Source organism: Schistocerca americana, chromosome 1, assembly GCF_021461395.2.
Source record: "Schistocerca americana isolate TAMUIC-IGC-003095 chromosome 1, iqSchAmer2.1, whole genome shotgun sequence".
NCBI classification, from domain to species: domain Eukaryota; kingdom Metazoa; phylum Arthropoda; class Insecta; order Orthoptera; family Acrididae; genus Schistocerca; species Schistocerca americana.
In genome coordinates this window covers 78,685,417-78,709,849 of record NC_060119.1, presented here as the reverse complement: position 1 = coordinate 78,709,849, position 24,433 = coordinate 78,685,417, and the positions used below count along the sequence as shown (strand labels likewise).

General features: G+C 43.1%; 1 protein-coding gene across 1 annotated transcript; it reads right to left on the bottom strand.

Annotated features, from left to right (window-relative positions):
* Positions 1-477: 477 nt before the first annotated feature.
* LOC124621782 (probable cytochrome P450 6a13) lies at positions 478-21,677 on the bottom strand. Its single transcript, XM_047147219.1, has 3 exons — positions 21,530-21,677; positions 12,381-12,632; positions 478-816 (listed from the first exon to the last, which is right to left on the bottom strand). The coding sequence occupies exons 1-3, from the start codon at positions 21,675-21,677 to the stop codon at positions 650-652; spliced, it is 567 nt and encodes a 188-aa protein (XP_047003175.1). The 3' UTR covers positions 478-649.
* Between the last annotated feature and the right edge of the window lie 2,756 nt (positions 21,678-24,433).

Below are 24,433 nucleotides of genomic sequence, written 5' to 3'. Positions count from 1 at the left end.
TAAAAGAAATATGATCAGTGATATGGAGTGTTCTTCATACACGGAAATGAAGAGAACTGCTGAAGAGAGGAAGCTGTGGCTACAGAGACAAGGCTTAGCCTTTTGCAATAAAAAGAGATAATTTTTTTGTGTTTTTTTGAAATGTCACTTCCTCTAATATCTTTGAGTGGACAAACATTAAAATAAGTGTCACGTCCAATGACCTGTCGTGCGACATTTGCTCTATCGGAGTACTAATTTGCATCTGGAGTGACTAAATTACAATGCTGTATTCTCTAGTGATGTGTTGTGGTGACTATTTTATATAGTCATATGACTGTATCAAAATGTGACTAAGGACTAACAAGGATGTTACGTTATGCGGGCTGCCCGAAAATCAGGCCGAACGCAGTTCATGGCGGTCGGATACTCTTGGACATGATAGAACATAGGCGAATAAAATACGTCACCGAAAAGGCAATAGAAGGGCTTTATTACTATATTTACCGTCGTTCAAGTTTATTTTGGAGGTGCATGGCTCACTGATGTTAGTAAACAAAATTTTATGTGTGTTTGCTATAGTAAGTATAGGTGAAGAATGGGTCAGATCATACACTTTCAAACCCATACGTGTCAGCTCCTTCTGTAGACAGCCCTGCTTGTGGGCGTATCAAGTTCTCGCGGTGATACGCACGTTGATGCCTCCGAGAGCAGACGCCACAGTTGCCTTGGGATCCATTTGGAGCTTTGCAGGTGTTTTGCTCGTGGCGCTGAAGATAAACTTGGAGACCAATGAAGCGATGCCGAGCTTGGTCTGTATTAGGCCGAAACGCATACCTGCAAAGAGAAAACAAGGGCTGCTCTTGTACGTGGCATTTGTTTTCCTGTAACATGTTACAATCTTAATGCAAACGTGTCTCTGGTTAGTAGGAAACCTTCAGAGGACAAGAAAAATTTATGAAACCTTCTACATACCCTACATTTTACGAATCACTGGCATATATGTGGCAAGGGGTTGTTTCCACTGCGAATATATTGGCGTTTTCACACGTTCCACATGTGTAGGACCAAAAAAATGGCAACTTTGTGTGAGCTGTTAGTATACCATTTTCCTTTCTGCGTGGACAATGCGGAGCAGATAAGATGAAACTTTAAGACATTCATAACATCTGCCATGAACGACTGTTCTTGAAGTAACCTAGACCTTGCAACACTTTTTTACACTCTCGCTTGCCACAGAAGCGTTGTCACCGTTCGACGGGCTCCCTTTTTTTTTTTTGTACACTTTATGTCTTCTGATACTTCGACCTGATGTGTGTATCCCACACGCTTGAGCAATATTCGAGCATCTGCCACACAAAAATTTTGTAAGCAGTCACTTTTGTAGACAAAAAGGAACTTTCCCATAACTATCCGTTTGCTTTAACCACATCCGCGCCTATGTGATAGTTCAACTTCATCTCTCCACATGTTATTACGCAACAATAATTGATACAACGCACCGCACTAGTGACCAATACATTCAGTGGTTTGATATTAGCACACTAGACTATCAGATGCCCGTGTGGAGAAACAACCAACACAATAAGAGGAAATCTGCATCCAGTCATTCATTTCTCCCAGTTTTCCACCCACCACCTGAATACAACCTTGAACTTGGCATGAAGGTAGCAAGACAACGCTGAAATTACCTGAGCCCCGAGATGAAAACAGCAGAGGCTGACGTATTCAAAAAAATGGTTCAAATGGCTCTGAGCACTATGGGGCTTAAATTCTGAGGTCATCAGTCCCCTAGAACTTAGAACTACTTAAACCTAACTAACCTAAGGACATCACACACATCCATGCCCGAGGCAGTATTCGAACCTGCGACCGTAGCTGTCTCGCGGTTCCAGACTGTAGCGCCGAGAACCGCTCAACCATTCCGGACAACTGGTATACTTCCTAATAGGTTGTAACAACCTGTTAAGATTCCAGCAGCGTGTTCCTGAATTCATTCCATGCCTGCTTTCACGCTCATCTCATCTGGACTCCAAGCACTGGAAGAAGACTCTGCAATTGTTCGTAACCAGCTCCCATCTTGCAGTATCCAGCACAGAGGAACCTCACTTCCCTAGCAACATTCCAAGGAACCTCAGTTTTCCTTACACTATACTTATTGCAGTTCTTAGTTTTCACCCATTTCATAGTTGCTAGTTAGCATTAAAATCATAATGAGTGCACTACGCTCCTCCCTCTCCCCCCACCCCCCCATTCCACACATGGGTGCACATACAGCACTGTCGAACGTTCTCGTTTTGGTGGTATTATGGCGCAGGGAGGCATAATGTTGCATCTACATCTACATCCATACTGCGCAAGCCACCTTACGGTGAGTGGCGGAGGGTACCTTGAGTATCTCTATCGGTTCTCCCTTCTATTCCAGTCTCGTATTGCTCGTGGAAAGAAAGATTGTCGGTATGCCTCTGTGTGAGCTCTTCGTGAGATATACGTAGGAGAGAGCAATAGACTGCTTGACTCCTCGGTGAAGGTACGTTCTCGAAACTTCAACAAAAGCCCGTACCAAGCTACTGAGCGTCTCTCTTGCAGAGTCTTCCACTTGAGTTTATCTATCATCTTCGTATCGCTTTCGCGATTACTGAATGATCCTGTAAGAAAGCGCACTGCTCTCCCTTGGATCTTGTCTCTTCTATCAACCCTACCTGGTACGGATCCCACACCGGTGAGCAGTATTCAAGCAGTGGGCGAACAAGTGTACTGTAACCTACTTCCTTTGTTTTCGTACTGCATTTCCTAAGGATTCTTCCAATGAATCTCAGTCTGGCGTCTGCTTTGCCGACGATTAATTTTATATGGTGATTCCACTTTAAATCACTCCTAATGCCTACTCCCAGATAATTTATGGAATTAACTCCTTGCAGTTGCTGACCTGCTATATTGTATCTGAATGATAAAGGATGTTTCTTTCTATGTATTCGCAGCACCTTACACTTGTCTGCATTGACATTCAATTGCCATTCTCTGGACCATGCGTCAATTCGTTGCAGAACCTTCTGCATTCCAGTTCAATTTTTCATTGTTACAACCTCTCGATGTACTACAGCATCATCCGCAAAAATCCTCAATGAACTTCCGATGTTGTCCACAAGGTCATTTATATATATTGTGAATAGCAACGGTCCTGCGACACTCCCCTGCGGCACACCTGAAATCACTCTTACTTCTCCATTTGAGAATGACATGCTGCGTTCTGTTACGCCCGAGCGTATTAATCAACGAATATATTAATACGTACACTCACCAGGCAGCGCCATTGTGACACTGTACTCTGACCTAACGTGCGCCTTTTCAGTGGTACATTCGACCTTGACTTCAGTTTTATGAATGAGAACGTGCGACCGCATGGAATAGAACAAGTAGAGGAGCTCATGGAACGAGAGAGTATTGGGCCATTGACTGTCCTTCCAGTTCCCCAGACTTAAATCCCTTAATGTAAATGTGGGATGCGTTCGGGAGACGCGATTCAGTCCGTCCACAGGCACCAGCGACCATCCAGCACTTGTCAGTCGCACTGGTGGAGAAATGGAGCGCCTCACCATAATGACTCCTTACCAACCTTGTGGCCAGGTAGGCATCACATTGTAGATACACGCATTGCCATCTGTGGTCATAATATACCCTGCTACATTCCGAATAAAATTAGTTTGTGACTGACGTTGCAGCGGGTCTAGTAATAGGGTCCAGAGAATGCACAACAGTAATGCTGTAACGCCTCATGCTCGCCTCTCTGTGGTTGTGAAGCGTGACTGGCTGCCTGGTAGCAACAGTGCCCCTCCCCACCGCCCTCCTGCGCACTGCACGTCAAAGTAATGTGTGTGGAACCGAAATAAATAGCGCTGAATTCTGTCTAATTATTGTCCTCGAATGAAAGTGTGATTTCTGTACTGTACTCAACTATACCAGCCCTTTAAAGCATGCTCTAAGTTCCATCGAAATATGTTACTTGGCAGGGACACATCGTACAAAATTAGTTTTGACCTTAAGTTTTGCACTCCAGCGTACAGAGAGCATTTGCTCAGTCAGTTGTCCTTGGGATACAGTCCACCCTGTTTTTCTTTGCATCGTACATTCACCGCACGGTACTGGATACGATTAGTGGAAAAGTCAGCGAGCCGATCGCATTTCTGTGAAGACACACTGGACGATATATTCGAAACTGTCAGTGCACAGTGTGGTATAGTGTCTAACGCTCTCGGAAAGTCACCATCTGCTAGATAATGTACGTAAGTAAGGAGATATGTGTTCTGTACGAGTGATTTCCCTTCAATTCTCACTGATGTTTCAAGATTTCTTTCTTTTCCATTACGAGTGTCAGAGTAGTTTACCTCAGAACATGCTCCAAGGTAGTGGAACAGACGAACGTTTTCTACACTCATGCTCACAAATTAAGGATAATTGCTAAATGTGGTGCCACACAACGTGGCACTAAACAAACTTGGCGCTAATAGCATAGGCACAGATCTGTAAGTCCACGGTATTGGTGAAAAGTTGAGAAAACCGTCCCGAAACACATGTGCTACAAAGCGCCACTGTTTCCTGCGCATGTAACCCAACATCAATATGGGATTTGATCGCAATGCACACGTACACAGGCCGCACAACGGGTTGGCATACTCTGAATCAGGTTGTCGAGCAGCTGCTGGGGCCCAGCCTCCCATTACTGCACCAGTGCCTGAAGTGTCATAGGGGTTTGAAGACGTGCAGCGATACATCGACCGAGAGCATCCCAGACGTGCTCCATTGGGTTTAGGTCTGGAGAACAGGCAGGCCACTCCATTCACCTGTTATCTGCTGTTTCAAGGTACTCTTCCAAGATGGCAGCTCGGTGGGGCCGTGCGTTATCATGTATCAGGGGAAAGGTGGGACAGACTGCACCCCTGAAAAGGCGGACATACTGGTGTAAAACGACGTCCCGATACACCTGACCTGTTACAGTTCCTCTGTGAAACACATGCAGGGGTGTAGATCATAATCCGATCATAATCCGACCCCACACCATCAAACCACGACCTCCATACAGGTTCCTTTCAAGGACATTAAGGGGTTGGTACGTGGTTCCTGGTTCATGCCAGATGAAAACCTGGAGAGAATCACTGTTCAGACTATACCTGGACTCGTCCATGAACATAACCTGGGACCACCGTTCCAATGACCATGTACTGTGTTCTTGACACTAGACTTTATCGGCTCTCCTGTGACCAGGGGTCAGTGGAATGCACCTTGCAGGTCTCCGGGCGAATAAACCATGTCAGTTCAGTCGTCTGTAGACTGTGTGTCTGGCGACAACTGCTCCAGTGGCTGTGGTAAAGTCCCGAGCAAGGCTACCTGCAGTACTCCGTGGTTGTCTGCGGGCACTGATCATGAAATATCAGTCTTCTTGTGGTGTTGTACACTGTGATTGTTCCATACTGTAGCATCTGGACGCGTTTCCGGTCTGCTGGAATCGTTGCCATTATCTTGAGATAACACTCTGTGGTACACGGAGGGCCTGTGCTACGACCTGTTGTGTTTAACCAGCCTCCACTCGCCCTGGTATTCTACCCCTCATAACGTCATCAATATGTTTTGTTTGAGCATTTCCAACACACAGTTACCATTAGCACGTCTGAAAACATCTGCACACTTACTCGCTGCACCGTACTCTGACATGCACCAACACATATCTGCGTATGTGGACTGCTGCCAGCGCCACCATGCGACGACCTCAGGTCAAATGCTCCCCATGGTCATACCCCGAGGTGATTGAAACCCGCAAACCGCCCACCAGAGCGTTGTTTCACCATCTATCAGCATTATATTTAATTTAAGAGCATGAGTGTATATTGGTATATAATTCTGTGAACCACTTCTCTTTTTTGCTCTGTGGAATGAGAAGTGCCCCGCATTCTTTTTAAGATGAAAACAGTAATCGTAAATGAGATGGTGGCTTTGTGGTTGTCTGGAACTGGTGGTAGTCTATTAACAGTAGTAATAGTAGCAGTCTCCTAAGGGACTCGAAGCTCCCGTCCCGATCTCACATGATGTTGTTAGTCTATTTGAAAACAAAATATTTGGGGCGAATGTACTACAACAGAGAGGCTAATATAAGGGCGTTCAAAAAGAAACGAGCCGCATGCATAATTACAGAAACCAGTACCTGTATGTTAGAAGTTTTGACCCTAGCTGTTGAGACGCTTGTCCCACTGTGACATAAGGTGGTGAATGGCGGTCTCATAAAATTCCCAGGGCTGCGAGGTTAACCATTTCCGCACGTATAGCCGGACGTCCGAGGTGAATCGTTTGCCCCTCAAAGAGGGGACTAAAAGTGGCATAACCACAGGAAGAGAGGTCCGGACTGTACAGAGGGTGGCCGAGAACCTCCCATTTGAATTTCTGCAGGAGTGCCACGATTGTGTTGATAATATGGGGCTTTGCAATGTCGTGGATCAGAATGACCCCACAGGTGACTCTGCCTGGTCGTTTTGATTTGATCGCTTGGCGAAGGGTGGTCATGGTGTGCGAGTAACGCTGGGCAGTCACTGTTGTTCCATGCTGCAGGAAGTGAATCAGAAGGGAACCACCTTGGTCAAAGAAGAACGTCAGCATAACTTTTCCTGCACTCGTGTGGATGGCCTTGGCTTTCTTTGGTGGTGGTGACCCTGGTTGCTACCACAGGAGGCTATGTCATTTTGAGTCTGATTCAAAGTGATGACACCATGACTCATCTCCTGCCACCACTCATGCCAGGAACGAATTCCTTCCCGAGCATAGCGTTGCAGATGAGCAAGACAATGGGCCATTCGACGTGCTTCCAGGTGTGGTTGGAGATTGTGAGGCACCCATTGGGCACACACTTTGAGCATGTGCAGTCGTTCCTTCATGATGGTGTGAACACTACCGATGCTCAATCCGACAACGGCGGCTATGGCTTTCATACTCGGCAGTCCTGGGTAATGAGTGCATCCACCATCTGTACCATGCCATCGGTAATGGAGAGTGGTGCTCCAGGCCTTGCATCATCGTGCAACGACACCAACACTTTCCTGAAGCGCTTGTGCCACGCCTTGACATGCAAGGGACATGCAGTGTTCGCCGTACACTTGTGACATTCGTCGATGAAAGTCCGTTCCTCCTACTCCTTCCGCTGTCAGAACAACACCTCTTTGCTCTTCTTTTGCCCCCCCCCCCCCCCGTCATTGTTTGCAATGCTTCTGGTAGCGTTTGACGATACATCTACATTTACATCCATATCTACATGATTACTCTGCAGTCCACAGGATTCATTGAACCACCCTTAAGCTACCCCTCTATCGTTCCACACTCGAACAGAAAGTGTGAAAAACAAACACTTAAATCTCTCCGTGCGAGCTCTGATTAATTATTTTATTATGATGATTTCTTCGTATGTAGGTGGGCGCAATCAAAATATTTTCACACTTTGAGGAGAGAGTTGGTGATTGAAATTTTGTGAGAAGGTCCTGCGGCAGCCAAAAACACCTTTGTTTTAATGATTGCCACCGCAATTCGTGTATCATGCCCGTGGCATAATACAAAATCGTGGCATAATACAAAACGAGCTGCTCGTCTTTGTACTTTTTCGATGTCCTCCATCAATCCTATGTGATACGGATCCCATATGGGACAGCAGCACTCAAACAGAGAACGGACAAGCGTAGTGTACTTGTAGGCAGTGTCTTCTATTAGACCTGCTGGATTTTCTAAGTATTCTTCCAATAACTCGCACTCTTTGGTTGGCTTTCTCCACAACATTATCCATGCCGGTCGGAGCGGCCGAGCGGTTCTAGACGCACCAGTCTGGAACCGTGCGACCACTACGGTCGCAGGTTCGAATCCTGCTTCGGGCATGGATGTGTGTGATGTCCTTATGTTAGTTACGTTTAAGTAGTTCTAAGTTCTTGGGGACTGATGACCTAAGATGTTAGGTCCCATAGTGCTCAGAGCCATTTAAACAATTTTGAACGTTATCCGTGTGATCGTTCCACTTTAAGTTTTTCGTAATTGTAATGCCTAAGTATCTATATTGGCGATATAGTGTAACCGAAATTTAACGGATTCCTTTCAGCACTCATGTGGATAACTTCACACTTTCCATCACTCAGAGTCAACTGCCACTTTTTGTACCATATAGGTACTTTGTCTAAATCATATTTTCAATGAGTTTTGATGATCTGATGACTCTACAATACGGTAAATGACAACTTAATCTGCACACAATCTAAGAGGGCTGCTCTGATTGCGTAATAAATCGTTTATGTTGATCAGGAACGCCAAATATAACTTCCGTATTACCTTGTGACTCTCCGCCAGTTATTACGAACTATGGCGTTTCTGACGGAAAATCACGAATCCATTTACACAACTGAGACGATACTCCATAGGCCGCAATTTAATTAGACGTCGCTTGTGAGGATCGGTGTTAAAAGCTTTCTCGAAATTTAAAAATATCGATTCAATTTAGCGTCCCCTGTCAATAGCACTCATTACTTCGTGAGAACGATGTGCTATTTGTGTTTCACAGAATGAATCCGTGTTGGTTGGTTGTCAATAAATCGTTTTATCAAGATCATTTATAGTGTTTGAGCGTAGTATACGTTCTAGAACGCTAACACAAATCGACGTTTGTGAAATGGGTCTGTAATTCATTGCAGTACTCCTATTTCCTTTCTTGGGTATTCGTGTGACTTCTGCAGTTTTCCAGTGTTTGGGCAGGGCTCTTCCTACGAGCGAGCTGTTGTATACGACTGCTAAGAATGGATCTACTGTATTAGTAAACTCTGAAAGGAATCTCACTGGTAAACAACCTGGACCAGAGGCCTTGCCTCTCTTAAGGGTTTTAAGCTGCTTCACTACACCGAGTATATCTTCTTCTAAACAACTTTTATTGGCAGTTCACAAATGTTTTCTCTGCCATTTTGCATTCGCGCCATATGTGCCAAAGAGATTTTAGCATTCCGCTAGTATTCCATTAACTGAAGATGTATGAAGTTGTGTACCAGTATGTTAGATGCTCTGCCGGTTTAGTGGGAAATCTTGTTACACCATCAGTTCTTCTTAGAAATCTCAGTCCAGATCCATGCATTACATTTTATCTTTGTGTCTCTCCAGGTTTCCTTCATATGCCAGCTTTGGAACGATTACTGTTTTGTATAATTCCTAATTGTTTCTCTGCGTACATTTGGGTTAAGAATTTAAAGACTGTGCCACATGTGGATTGCTAACGTTCGGCGTTTTCCCTCAGCGGTACTGCTTTGGAAATATGAGCTGTCACAACCCTAGTAGCTGAAACATGTAATATGTTCCATGGTTTTATTCTTCAGTGCGATGTTCGACCGAACCAGACCCTCGGCATAGGATGCCATTTCTTTGTTTTTGCAGTAGAGACCTTGCAGATATGTAACTTTGTAAACAAAGGAGAGCTAGTACAACAATGTTTGGAACTCGTGTTCAGGTTCACCTTGGGTAATTCGGTCATCGATGAAACAGAATGGCTTTAGTAGAACAATTCCTATTAATCCTCCTTATCTTTTCAGTTCAGAGTGCTGTTATGTACACCAAAAAAGTATTTATGATAAGCTATACCATATCCTCTTAGTGTTAATCACTATTTCTCTCGTTGTAAATTTTTCCGCCTTGCAATTTCATTCTAATACCAGCGATAAAGCTTGCAAAACCTGGAATAAGATGAGTACATTCCTCCCTTCTACATCTACATCTACATCTACATCTACATCTACATCTACATGGATGCTCTGTAAATCACATTTAAGTGCCTGGCAGGGGGTTCATCTATCCACCTTCACAATTCTCTATTATTCCAATCTCGTATAGCGCGCGGAAAGCACACCTATATATTTCCGTAAAACCTCTGATTACCCTTATTTTATCGTGGTGATCGTTCCGCCCTATGTAGGTCGGTGTCAACAAAATATTTTCTCATTCGGAGGAGAAAGTTGGTGTTTGGAATTTCGTGAGGAGACTCCGTCGCAACGAAAAACGCCTTTCTCTTAATCATTTTTAGCCCAAATCTTGCTTTTAGATTAGACTGATTTGTCGTGTAACCGAAGTTTAACGAGCTCCTTTTAGCACTCATGTTGATGATCTCACACTTTTCGTTATTTACGGTAAACTACCACTTTTCGCACCATTCAGATATTTTTCTAAATCGCTTAGCAGTTTGTTTTGATCTATTGATGACTTTATTAGTCAATAAACGACAGCGTTATCTGCAAACAACCGAAGAAGGCTGCTCAAATTGTCTCCCAAATCGTTTGTATAGATAAGTAACAGCAATGGAACTCTACCTTGGGGAACGCCTGAAATCACTTCTGTTTTACTCGGTGACTTTCCGTCAATTACTAGGAACTGTTGCCTCTCTGACCGGAAATCGCAAATCCAGTCACATAACTGAGACGATATTCCATAAGCACGCAATTTTACTACGAGCCGCTTGTGTGGAACAGTGTCAAATGCCTTCCAGAAATCCAGAAATACGGAATCGATCTGAAACCCCTTGTCAATAGCACTCAACACTTCATGTGAATAAAGAGCTTGTTTTATTTTTCACAGGATCGATGTTTTCTAAACCCATGTTGACTGTGTGTCAATAGACCGTTTCCTTCTAGGTAATTCATAATGTTCGAACACAACATAAGTTCTAAAATCCTGCTACATATCGACTTTAAAGATATGGGCCTGCAATTTAGTGGATTACTTCTACTACCTTTCTTGAGTATTGGTGTGACCAGTGCAACTTTCCAGTCTTTAGGTACGGATCTTTCCTTGAGCGAACGGTTGAATATGATTGTTAAGTATGGAGCTAATGCATCAGCATACTCCGAAAGGAACGTACTTGGTATACAGTCTGGACTAGAAGACTTGCTTTATTAAGTGATTTGAGTTGCCTCACTACTCCGAGGATATTTACATCTACGTTACTCATGCTGGCAGCTGTTCTCGATTCGAATTCTGGAATATTTACTTCGTCTTCTTTTGCGAAGGCATTTCGGAAGGCTGTGTTTAGTAAATAAGCTTTGGCAGATTTACATTTTGTTGTAAAGTATGACTCTTTTCATAACAGAAGGCTCTTCAGGGACTTGAAATATTACTTGATTGTTTTTTTTTTTTCTATATTCTTTTCAATCAATTCCTGATGCATCACCATATTTTTATACAGGGTTATTACAAATGATTGAAGCGATTTGACAGCTCTACAATAACTTTATTATTTGAGATATTATCACAATGCTTTGCACACACATACAAAAACTCAAAAAGTTTTTTTAGGCATTCACAAATGTTCGATATGTGCCCCTTTAGTGATTCGGCAGACATCAAGCCGATAATCAAGTTCCTCCAACACTCGGCGCAGCATGTCCCCATCAATGTGTTCGAAAGCATCGTTGATGCGAGCTCGCAGTTCTGGCACGTTTCTTGGTAGAGGAGGTTTAAACACTGAATATTTCACATAACCCCACAGAAAGAAATCGCATGGGGTTAAGTCGGGAGAGCGTGGAGGCCATGACATGAATTGCTGATCACGTGTCCTGTAGCGTTTTTTTCGGAGAAGAAAAAGGGGCCGTAAACTTTAAACCGCGAGATTGCACAAAACACGTTAACTTTTGGTGAATTGCGAATTTGCTGCACGAATCCGTGAGGATTCTCTACCGCCCAGATTCGCACATTGTGTCTGTTCACTTCACCACTAAGAAGAAAATGTTGCTTCATCACTGAAAACAAGTTTCGCACTGAACGCATCCTCTTCCATGAGCTGTTGCAACCGCGCCGAAAATTCAAAGCGTTTGACTTTGTCATCGGGTGTCAGGGCTTGTAGCAATTGTAAACGGTAAGGCTTTTGCTTTAGCCTTTTCCGTAAGATTTTCCAAACCGTCGGCTGTGGTACGTTTAGCTCCCTGCTTGCTTTATTCGTCGACTTCCGTGGGCTACGCGTGAAACTTGCCCGCACGCGTTCAACCGTTTCTTCGCTCACTGCAGGCCAACCCTTTGATTTCCCCTTACAGAGGGATCCAGAAGCTTTAAACTGCGCATACCATGGCCGAATGGAGTTAGCAGTTGGTGGATCTTTGTTGAACTTCGTCCTGAAGTTTCGTTGCACTGTTATGACTGACTGATGTGAGTGCATTTCAAGCACGACATACGCTTTCTCGGCTCCTGTCGCCATTTTGGCGACTTCAGCCGAACAAAACTTTATGAGTTTTTCTACGTATCTGTAGTGTGTCGTGACCATATGTCAATGAATGGAGCTACAGTGAATTTTTGAAATCGCTTCAATCATTTGTAATAGCCCTGTATTTAAAATTAGGTGCACAACGCGAAGCCCTTACCTATGCAGATACGAGGTCCCTCACCGAAAGGCAGGTAAACAAAATGATGGCGTGACGCCTTTTGCTCTTCCGTAAAGCGTTCCGGGTCAAACTTTTCCGGATCCGGGTAGTACTTGGGGTCGTGGTGGATGGCGTAGACCGGTATGATAAGCTTGGTCCCCTCCTCTATCTTGACATTGCTGCCTGGAATGGTGTACGCCACTGTGCAGATTCTGTCCAACTCCGTCAGAGGAGGGTACTTCCGGAGTGTCTCTGTAAATGAAACAAGAAAATCATACAATTTTAAATCTTATTATTACCACCCATATGCGAAAAATTGAGAAAAAATTAATAATAAGCGTTTTTGTTGTGTCAGCATAAATTCGGAAGTCACGACTTCATCCTCACAGTTCAGGTTTTTATGTAATGCGTATCCGAAAATGCTGATTTGTCTTGTAAATGACACCACTATAAAACAGCTCCTAAATGTTCAACATACAAGGCTTCAAAGAATGTGACATATTGCCAATAACAGCCATTTTGGCTACCGTTAAAATATATTGTGTGTTACCTTTCTCAGACTCAAGACTTTGAATAGATCGGTTTTATTAAGATATTTAAGTAAAGGCTTAATCAGGAAGTTACTCACGCCATTCATTCATTCGTTCAGTTCCTCACGTTCTATTAAGATTGTGAAACCTCAAGGATGCAAAACGAGTCAATTATCAGAAACAAACACGGCAAAGTACTTATGAATTGCAGACAAGCAGTCAGTAATGACTAGCGCTGATCCACATAATTTAATGCTTCTGAAAATTATTTACGGATCTTTTCGTCAGCAGAAATTCAGATACATAAAAAGGCTAATGTTTCACCTTTCAAATTACTGATCTGTTGCATTTATGTAATACTTCAAATTAAGCATTAATGTAATTTTACACAGAGAAATATTGTCTGTATATACGCTGGTGAAGCTAAAGGCCTGTATAATGTGACCTTTAGTGACAACTGGAATTCACATCTTGGAGTCAAAATATTATGATAAAAAGCTATTATAGAAAGAGTGTGTAATAAATCTTCCACTTGAGTTCCGAACAGTGATGGATTTTCATCCCTCTGCTTGATGTCTCACGGGAAGCAACAGACTCTTGCACCAGGATTTGAAACTCCTTTCCGAGTATTAGCCCTGGAGTCATAGTCTACAGTGAGAGTTTTTGAATGGCTCCAGGACCGCCTGCAACTGTCAACATCTTGCTCTGCTGGTAAGATTGTTCAGTATCAGCTTCAAAAGGTTTTGAAGTAAATCAGATGCAATAATTCATCAAATTTGCGATGCTGAATATTACGTTAGCAGAGTCTTGATTGGTCTGCTATATAAATAACCATACTGTTACTAGTGGTTCCGAGATAGACATAGATTATACTGATGAAAGTATCAAGTAGCAACATTAATTATAGAAACACTACACTAGGTTATATTCACATTCACTTATAATTAAAAATATATTCCCTTCATAATTATCAGTTGGGTTCCGTCTAATTACGGATGAATGCACCGAATATTCTCGTGTCACACTTGACGGGTTGTTATTCAAAAGACATCTCTATTGACCTGAAATATGACCATATTCGTAATTTACATTATTTCATCTTAGATATTGTACTTTCTACATTAGGGATATAAAGAGTTCTGTTACTAATAAACAGATATCTCGGTGATTTCTCTCTCTCTCTCTCTCTCTCTCTCTCTCTGTGTGTGTGTGTGTGTGTGTGTGTGTGTGTGAGCACGTGAATTGCGTATAAATAAGACTACAAAATTTTTGTCTAGGGGTTTCAGGGATTTAACGCTGATTTCTCTGTGAGTGGTGTTCAACCACATGTTTCCGCCGTTAGCTGCTGCGAATTTTAATGATTTTTGTTGATTTCTTTGCAGTAAGAGTCCTCTCTCCTGTAACTATCATTTTTCTGTGCTGTAGACTTATAGACTCTTAATGAGCTACCGGTGCGAATTATTTACACTAAGAATTAGATCGAAAGAAAATGAGTGAGGCTTCCCACATTTGACGTAAGTATTAAGTATTTTACCCGTTCTGTTGTGATTCCTGCAACTGAAGTGCAACCGTATTTTCCCACCACTGGTGCGCAGGCAGTTATCTGCTTGGTGCTAATGGTGTGATCACTGTAAACATTTGTTGGACGAAGAGTTCGTTGTAAATAAATTTCGAGTCTAGTGAAAATAATTCATCAAAGTAATTTGCTGTAGTTTTGACAGCGTTCAATTAGGTGCCCCCCCCCCCCCCCTCCAATCCCGCATGGCAGTGTCAGGCGTGTGTTATTTTGAACCCCTTTTCTGTGCGTTGCCAATTGATGAATGACTTAACAACAATTGACAATTTAAATTCATTCAGTTACATGTCGCCCAACGGCTTGTGGGTTTTCAGCAGCTGTGACCAGAGAAATAGTTTGTTGATGTTTGTTTCGTTAACCTCAGACAGGTGCCCAGACATAATAACTTTGCTTACGTTGCTCATGATATCACGTAGTTCTGGGAGGACGCCCAGTGTTGCACTAATAGCATGCGAGTGGTTGTGAGGTTCCATATCTATTAGGATGAAGAATTTGGTAACCAGATCCAAACCTGATCCGTCAGTTGAATGTAAATTCCTTCTTTTTTCCCATTTCGATAATAAATATGTATTTTTAAAAAAATAACTCCTCTTTGATTGCCAGTATCCCTAACCAGTACTGACACATAGAGAGAATACTTGCCCCCAAACTAACTGTCGTTTTAACAAGACAGTCAAAGCGACTAACAAAGCAAATATTAAATTCACCTTAATAACAGAAAGAGCTACCAGTACGATCGGATGTATGTGCTGCACCGTTGGTAGATTGCCATTCTTGTGTTATCTGTTGCGAACGCAACAACGCGTTCGTGAATAACACTTCCTCTGACCACATGCCTTGTGTTCCTTGTGTGTTACAGGTTGTGTCATCGACACAGCATACCATAATCAGCAGAAGGGTCCCGTATTTGCGTCGGGAACAAACCGAGGTGGTGTTTGTGTACTGTCAAGCAGATGGAAACGGCCGTGAGGCAGCACGGCTGTACCGAAACAAGCACACTCACCAACACCGACCACATCGCACAACATTTCAAGCTGTAATAATCATCTTGGGGTTGAAGCTCTTTTCTTCCGTGTTTACTTTAAGAATACTATGTTTTTGGATAGGGTGCGCCTTTATCAAAACACAGTTTTGTTTTTTAACCCAAACATGTTTCACTACAGTTGCAGCATCTTCAATGGGCTTTAATTTTCCATCTGTTAAAATAAAAAGTGTTCTTTGTTGTTTGTATACATGTAGCTATTAGTTTTTAAATCGTAATTACAGATACTTGAAAAGACACATATCTTTTTACCACATGGTGTGGTTTTCCTGACGTGTTGTGTTTCTCCAGTGGCCGTTTTGTTGCACAGTTTGTCATCTGCAACCACTTATACCTTAAAGTAGACAAATTGTTTAAGCCAAAATTACGATTTGAAAAACTGTTATTTCTATGCCTGAAATTATTTAATTCTACGTGTGTGTCTATTTACATAATGTTTCGGTTACATTTTCCTTTTAATCATCTTCATCACTGTCAAACACTATATACTGAGTTGCCACTGTTGCTGTAACTGTTTCACTGCTTTACCAGCTGTAGGAACAAACATGGCGAGTAGTGGAACAATTGAAGGTGTAAAAACAAGATGGCTGACAGAGGAACAGTTGAAGGTGTTCCTGGCAGTTGTTCTGAATCTTTCAGAGGTGTCTGTGATTTTCTTTTCTTTCGTGTGTGTGTGTGTGTGTGTGTGTGTGTGTGTGTGTGTGTGTGTGTGTCTGTCTGTGTGGAAAGGGAGAGAGAGAGAGAGAGAGAGAGAGAGAATGACAGTGACAGTAGGTTTAGGGTTTTTTATGTATGTCCGTGTGTGTGTGTGTGTGTGTGTGTGTGTGTGTGTGTGTGTGTGTGTGGGTCGGTGGGTGGGTAGGTGGGTGGGTGTGTGAAAAGGGAGAGAGAGAGGGAGAGAGAGAGGGTGACAGTAGGTTCAGGGATTTATTTTTCTGTTTTATGTTATTTTATTTTTTCTGTGTGTGTGTATGTTTGTGTGACTTTGGGGTGGGGGTGGGGGGGGGGGGTTGGGATGGTGGGGTGGGGGTGAGAGCTTTATTGCTTGGTCTTGTCTAATAATTCCTCGAGGGCATAGAACAGAGTGCCATTGCAAAGGGCTGTGTATTCATTTATCGCTTTTTTGCCTTCCACTATGGCTTTTTGTATCTGATAATTTTCTTCAATTATTAGCTTTGCAGGGGGGCTGTTGCTGCATTTCAGAATTTTCTAATCCATATTGATGTTTGTTGGGTTATGTTTATTGTCCATGAGGTGTTCAGCAGATGTGGAACGACAGCTGTTGCTTTTTAATGCTCTTCTGAGTACTGTGTATCTGGTATTAAAGTTTCTGCTTGTCTACCCTATATAAACTGCTTTGCAGTCCTGGTATGTTAGTTGGTAAATACCAGAACAGTAAACACCCACCATTAGAAACAGGTGGTTCACTCCCACCTACAACAACAAAGCAGTCCACAAAACAGGCAAAATACTCAAAAAACAAGGGGTAAAAATAGCCTACAGGACAGACAACTCAACACAGAGAAAACTAAGAACACCCAACACAAGCACAGACAAACACAAAAAGCCATAGTGGAGGGCAACCAAGTGATAAATGAATATCCAGCTCTCTGCAGTGGTACTCTGTTCTCTGCCCTCAAGGAATTATTAGACAAAACCAACCAGTAGATCTCTCTCCCCCCCCCCCCACCCCCCCAACACCATGTCAGCCCCTCCCACACACAAACACACACACACACAAAATAAAGTAAAATAAAACAAAATAAAATAAATCCTTAAACCTACTGTCACCCTCACTCTCTCCCTCTCTCCCTCTCTCTCTGTCCCTTTTGACACACACACATTCACAAACACACACACACACACACACACACACACACACACACACACACATAAGAAAAAAATCACAGACGCCTCTGAAAGATTCAGAACAACTGCCAGGAACTTTTTCAACTGTCCCACTGTCAGCCATCTTGCTTTTACACCTTCAATTGTTCCACTGCCCGTCATGTTTGTTTTTACAGCTGGTAATGCAATGAAACAGTTACAGTGATAGTGACAGTGGCAACTCAATATATAGTGAAGATGATGAAATGGAAAATGTAAGTGAAACATTATGTAAATAGACACTCGCAAATAGAATTAAATAATTTCACGTATAAAAATAGCAAGTTTTCAAATCGTAATTTTGGCTTAATCAATTTGTCTACTTTAAAGTATAAGTGGTTACAGATGACAAATTGTGCAACAAAACGGTCACTGTAGAAAAACAACACATCAGAAAAACCACACCATGTGGTAAAAAGGTATGAACTCGTAAATTATGTGTCTTTTCAAATATATGTAATTACGATTTGAAAACTAATATCTAAATGTATACAAACAACAAAGAACACTCTTTATCTTTATCAGATGGAAAACAAAAGATCACTGAAGACGCTGCAACTGCAGTGAAACATGTTTCAGTTAAAAAACAAAATTGTGTTTTGCTAAAGGCAGACCCTATCCAAAAACATACATATTTCAAGCTCTTTTTTCGCACTTCTGTGCTCGTGGCTCCTCAGACAGACGAAGCTGCATGAAGGCGGCGGACTACAGGATATTGAGACGAACCCTAGTACAAGCCCCAGGCAAGTAGGCCACTGACATGGTGTAAGACAAAGTTGCACGACAACTGCTACTATCCCTATCACCTGCAGAGAGTGCAAGGGTTATCAGCAGCGGGTCTCCCTCCACAGAAAGGATTTTGTCGATAGCTTTTCCACCAGACCATCATAATTATGTGATTTCTATCATCAGTCCTCTTTACCGACAAAGCCACCTTTACCGTTCCTGCAGTTTGTCGGTTTTATTAATTCAAATGGCTCTGAGCACTATGGGACTTAGCATCTGAGGTCATCAGTCCCCTAGAGCTTAAAATTACTTAAACCTAACTAACCTAAGGACATCACACACATCCATGCCCTGGGCAAGATTCGAACCTGTGAACGTAGAGGTGGCGCGGTTCCAGACTGAAGCGCCCAGAACCGCTCGGGTTTTATTAATGATCACTCTGTTTAACGCAGGGTGGAGTGGATCACCGTGGTTGTTCAATCTGCAAGTCTGTGAATCGATTGAAAGGGAATTTAGGAAAAGTATTATAAGTACAGCACGGAGGACACACTCGAATACTAAGGTTTGCAGGCGACACAGCACTCCCAGTAGATTCTAAGATAGACTACGAAGACTCTTTGAATGCGACGGAATGCATACTTAACATGGTACGCAACTGAAAGATAAGCAGCGCAAATACGAATGTGATGGAGGGCGATGGCACGATAATAACGGATTGCTTAAGCGTTGGGGACGATACATTTGCGGAAATTGGGAAGAATTCTCTCATTTAGTGAGCAAAGCTACGATGACTGAAGCAAAGAAGAAATCAGAAACAGATTATTTCCTTCAATAAGGTTCTTCTGGTATTTGATGCCTGTGATGTAAAGCATCAAATATGAAGGCTCAAATCACATGAGATCGGAGAAAATAAGGAATCTCGGCCCTGAAACTGATGAACAGTGGTCTACAATGATAATCTCGAAGATCTGTAGCAAGGCAACCAAAGCAAAGCAAGCAAAGAACGATTCCCCAAGAAGTCCAGACCGGTCTCACTTATGTACCATGTGTTTGAAATTATTCAGGGAATGGTTTTCAATCGAAATTTTGACTCTGTCGGCTGGAAGATTATTAAATGACAGACAGGGTTCATATAATTTCAGTCAAATAATGGTTACATCATTTAACCCAGCACATCGATGAAGGGTGTGAAAGAAAGCAGGTAAGAGGATTTGCTTCTATCGGTCTTAGAGATGCTTATGATACCATAAATAACAAGAAACCAGGAAGCTGTTCACAACTAAGAACTGATACAGTTTAATCAGTCTCTGCTGCAGAACAGACGATTTATTGTCAAACTGAGGGGCAAAAAGAACCGATGGAGAACGCAGAAGAATGGCGTTCCATAAGGAAATGTGCTGGATCTGATACTTGCAAAACATATGTAGGAACTATCAGCCATTCAACACTGGAACCCAGTTCTTCATCTACGCAGACGCCACAGCTATCGGCCATAAAGAACCGACAGTTAAAATAGTAGAGTCCAAGCTAACGCGTGCTCTCAAAGGACTTGCTATCCACTATGACGACAACCGCACCAAACCCAACCCGTATTGAACTCATATGCGTCTTCGATCTACGCACCAAGGAGGCAAGAAGAGAGCTGATGCAGTTTAAGTCACTGCATTCACCTCCGATACCTGGGGCTGAAAGTGTACCGTGCCCTAACTTATAAGCGACACCCGAAAGAAGGTGTGCACCAGAAACCGGTATCCTACTCAGACTGACAAACACGACGCGGCAAGCGCAGTCCAGCCTCTGCTGCCCACCCGCGCTCGGTCTGTGTTCCTCTACTGTAGAGTACGCCGAGGAACTCTGCTCACGCTAACCACGTGGGCGTGTCTCTCCACGGGACAGGTTACGTAGTCACAGCATGCCCGAGCCGTACTCCAGTCAACACGATATTTCTGCTAAGGGTAACAACGACTTCAGGTGTAACAAGACATGTAGCATGAAAGACTGAAAAGAAGAGACAAGAAACGAATGCGAGTAATCGATTGTTTGGAAATGTTGCTTATCCACAACGATGGAAATCGAGAAAACGTTTCGTCTTTCAGCTTCCGCAATAGCCCGTCGGCATGAGATGTGGAGAGCAAAGTCCCCTGGTGGATTGTGGACAGCAAAAGAGAAATTGCCAAGAGGCTGCGGTCTCCGATACGGGACTTGGGTGGCTGTCAACAGTTTGAGAACAGGAGTGACGAGCGGAAAGGTTAATCTGAAAGTGTGGGTCGCCAGTGGCGATAAATTTTGTGTATGTGGTTCAAGACACGACTCCGAACTTTTGTTGGTTTACGGTAATCTGAGCAAGCCCTCTGACATAGTAGATTTGTTTACAGCAAATGCCCTTGCTGCGGAACCTTGGATTCGCGAAGTATGAAATTCTCTGGCTTAAAATTAGACTGTAGTCTCGTTATTATCTTGTGTTTGGTGCTTTTTGGACTTGGATTTAAGTAAATAAAGGTAACATCGTATAGAACTGGAAGTCGTACTATCAGTTGCCAGGAGAAGAAGAAATTTGGAGCATTTCAAATGTGACACTAAAAGATGTAATGAAATAAGAAGAGCCGGCCGCGGTGGTCTAGCGGTTCTAGGCGCGCAGTCCGGAACCGCGCAACTGCTACGGTCGCAGGTTCGAATCCTGCCTCGGGCATGGATGTGTGTGATGTCCTTAGGTTAGTTAGGTTTAAGTAGTTCTAAGTTCTAGGGGACTGATGACCTCAGATGTTAAGTCCCATAGTGCTCAGAGCCATTTGAACCATTTTTTTGAAATAAGAAGCAATGGAGTTTTCCGGGATCGGTGAGGAAATAAATGTATGGGAGACTGTTACCATAGGGTGGGACACATTAGTGGGCCTTATATTCCGGCACCAGGTTAACCCTGTCGCTGTGAAGACAGGAATATACAAAACAGCTTAAAGAAAACGTTTCTTGTGGCACCTAGACAGAAATGAAAGATAAAAAACAGCTCAAGGTAGTAAAACATGGAGGACAGGTTCAAACTTGTGATGAGCCTGACTGAGAAATGATCTCGTATACGTTTATGGCACAGAGCTATGGGTCATGAACTTAACTGCCGTCTGTCAGTTCCGCTGCAAATGTTGTGTTCCCAAGTATGAAGGAAAAGCTCTCGTGTTTCCAGTCGGTCCGCAGAGTTTAGAAACCGCAACATTTCGACAACAACCATCATCACCATTTCCTGCGGAAGGGCGGGATAAGAACACTATCAACCATCTAGAAGTTCGCGAGCTTTTAATCACTGTTCTCACTTGTCTCGTGTTTGCAGGTGTAAACTGTAAGCTTTTCGTATTTCCATGAGTCTATTTAATGTCGGTGGTTGAATTCCCCTTACCTGCGACCACCATGTCGAGGTAGGACATCTCGTGCACGGCTTCGTACGTCACCTGCCCGCCATGTTTGCTGAGCACGCTGTCGACTTCATCCCTGAGGCGGTCCTGGATATGCGGGTTGACTGCCAGTTCGTGGATGCAGAAGCTCATTGTAGTCGACGATGTCTCGAAGCCCGCTGCGAAGAAGACGAGGCACTGTGCAGCGAGTAGCTCGTCTGTGAGCGCTGCAACACGACACACCAACGTTAGTCTGTACTCTCAGTTGTTTACCTTCATAAAATAGATAACACTCCATAGAAGACGGCCAGGGTGGCCGAGCGGTTCTAGGCGCTACAGTCTGGAACCGCGCGACCGCTACGGAAGCAGGTTCGAATCCTGCCTCGGGCATGGATGTGTGTGATGTCCTTAGTTTAGTTAGGTTTAAGCAGTTCTCAGTTCTAGGGGACTGATGACCTCAGCAGTTAAGTCCCATAGTGCTCAGAGCCAGCCACTCCATAGTACTGAGGAACTATGGCTAAGTCTTTCTGAATACTCCTCATAGAATACTGTGATTACCAAGAAAGCTAACCTTAAATGTAACAGGTCAGAAATATAGCAGGTGAGCAACTGGAAACAGTAAATTCAATAAATTATCTGGGAGTAGCCATTTGGAGTTATTTAAAATGGAATGACCATATAAAATTAATCGTCGGTAAAGCAGATACCAGGCTGAGATTCATTGGAAGAATCCTAAGGAAATACAGTCCGAAAACAAAGGAAGTAGGTTACAGTACACTTGTTTGCCCACTGCTGACCGGTGTGGGATCCGTACCAGATAGGTTTCATAGAAGAGATAGAAAAGATACAAGGAGAGCAGCGCGCTTCGATACAGGACCATTTAGTAATCGCGAAAGCGTTACGGAGATGGTAGATAAACTCAAGTGGAATACTCTGCAAAAGAGACGCTCAGTACCTCGCTACGGGCTTTTTGTTGAAGTTTCGAGACCTTCACTGAAGAGTCACGCAGTAAGTTGCTCCCACCTACGAATGTTTCTCGAAGAGACCATGAGGATAAAATCAGGAGATTAGAGCCCACACAGAAGCATACCGACAATCTTTCTTTCCACGAACAATACGAGACTGGAATAGAAGGGAGATCTGACAGAGGTACTCAAGGTACCCTCCGCCATACACCGTCAGGTGGCTTGCGGAGTATGGATGTAGATGTAGATCATTTTAATGTGTCGTAAAATTGGCGGTCAGTGAGTGATGCAACATTTCTTTTTATAAATCTTGTTGGTTTTATTCAGGATTTCAACACACTATACTATTCCCCACTCTACAAAACCCTGTTTTTCAGCTTAATTTGCGTGCACAAGACGCTCCTACGCCGCCTTACTGGAAAGGCTTGTATGCCTGCACGGTATACCACTCTGTTGGTCGACGTCGGAGCCAAGGTTTTGCTGCATCAGTGATCACTTTATAATTCACGTACTGATTTACACGGAGTGGATCCTTCATTGAGCCAAACAGATGGAAGTCGAGGGCACGAGATTAAGGTCGTAGAGTCGAAAACAGTCCAATGGTTTCGTGAACTCCTCTCGGGTGCGCAGAATTGCGTTAGGCTTCGCGTTGTCATAGAAAAGGAGAAGTTCGTTTGCATGTTTATGGCGACGTACACGCTAAACTCGTTTCTTCAGTTTACTGAGGACTTACTAAACACAGCCTTCCGAAATGCCTTCACAAAAGAAGACGAAGTGAATATTCCAGAATTCGAATGGAGAACAGCTGCCGACATGAGTAACGTAGAAGTAAATATCCCCAGAGTAGTGAGGCAACTCTAATCACTTAATAAAATCAAGTGTTCTGGTCGAGACTGTATACCAATTAGGTTCCTTTCGGAGTATGCTGATACATTAGCTCCATACTTAACAATCGTATACAACCGTTCGCTCGACGAAAGATCCGTATCCAAAGACTGGAAACTTGAACTGGTTACACCAATATTCAAGAAAGGTAGTAGGAGTAATCCACTAAATCACAGGCCCATATCGTTAACGTCGATATGCAGCAGGATTTTAGAAAATATATTGTGTTCGAACATTATGAATTACCTCGAAGGAAGCGGTCTATTGACACACAGTCAACATGGGTTTAGAAAACATCGTTCCTGAGAAACACAACTAGCTCTTTATTCACATGAAGTGCTGAGTGCTATTGACAAGGCATTTCAAACCGATTCTGTATTCCTGGATTTCCGGAAGGCTTTTGACACTGCACCACACAAGCGGCTAGTAGTAAAATTGCGTGCTTATAGAAATCGTCTCAGTTATGTGACTCGATTTGCGACTTCCTGTCAGAGAGGTCACAGTTCGTAGTAATTGACGGAAAGTCATCGAGTAAAACAGGAGTGATTTCAGGCGTTCCCCAAGAGTGTTATAGTCAAATTGTTGTTCCTTATCTATATACACGACAATCTGAGCAGCCTTCTTCGTTTGTTTGCAGATGACGCTGTCGTTTATCGACTAATAAAGTCATCAGAAGATCAAAACAAACTGCTAAACGATTTAGAAAAGATTTCTGAATGGTGCGAAAAGTTGCAGTTGACACTAAATAACGAAAAGTGTGAGGTCATCCACATGAGTGCCAAAAGGAACTTGTTAGACTTCGGTTAAACGAAAAATCAGTCTAATCTAAAAGCCGTGAATTCAACTAAATACCTAGGTATTACAATTACGAACAACTTAAATTGGAAAGAACACATAGAAAATGTTGTGGGGAAGGCTAACCAAAGGCTACGTTTTATTGGCAGAACACTTAGAAAATGTAGCAGAACTACTAAGGAGACTGCCTAAACTACGCTTGTCCGTTCTCTTTTAGAATACTGCTGCGCGGTATGGGATCCTTAGCAGGTAGGACTGAAGGAG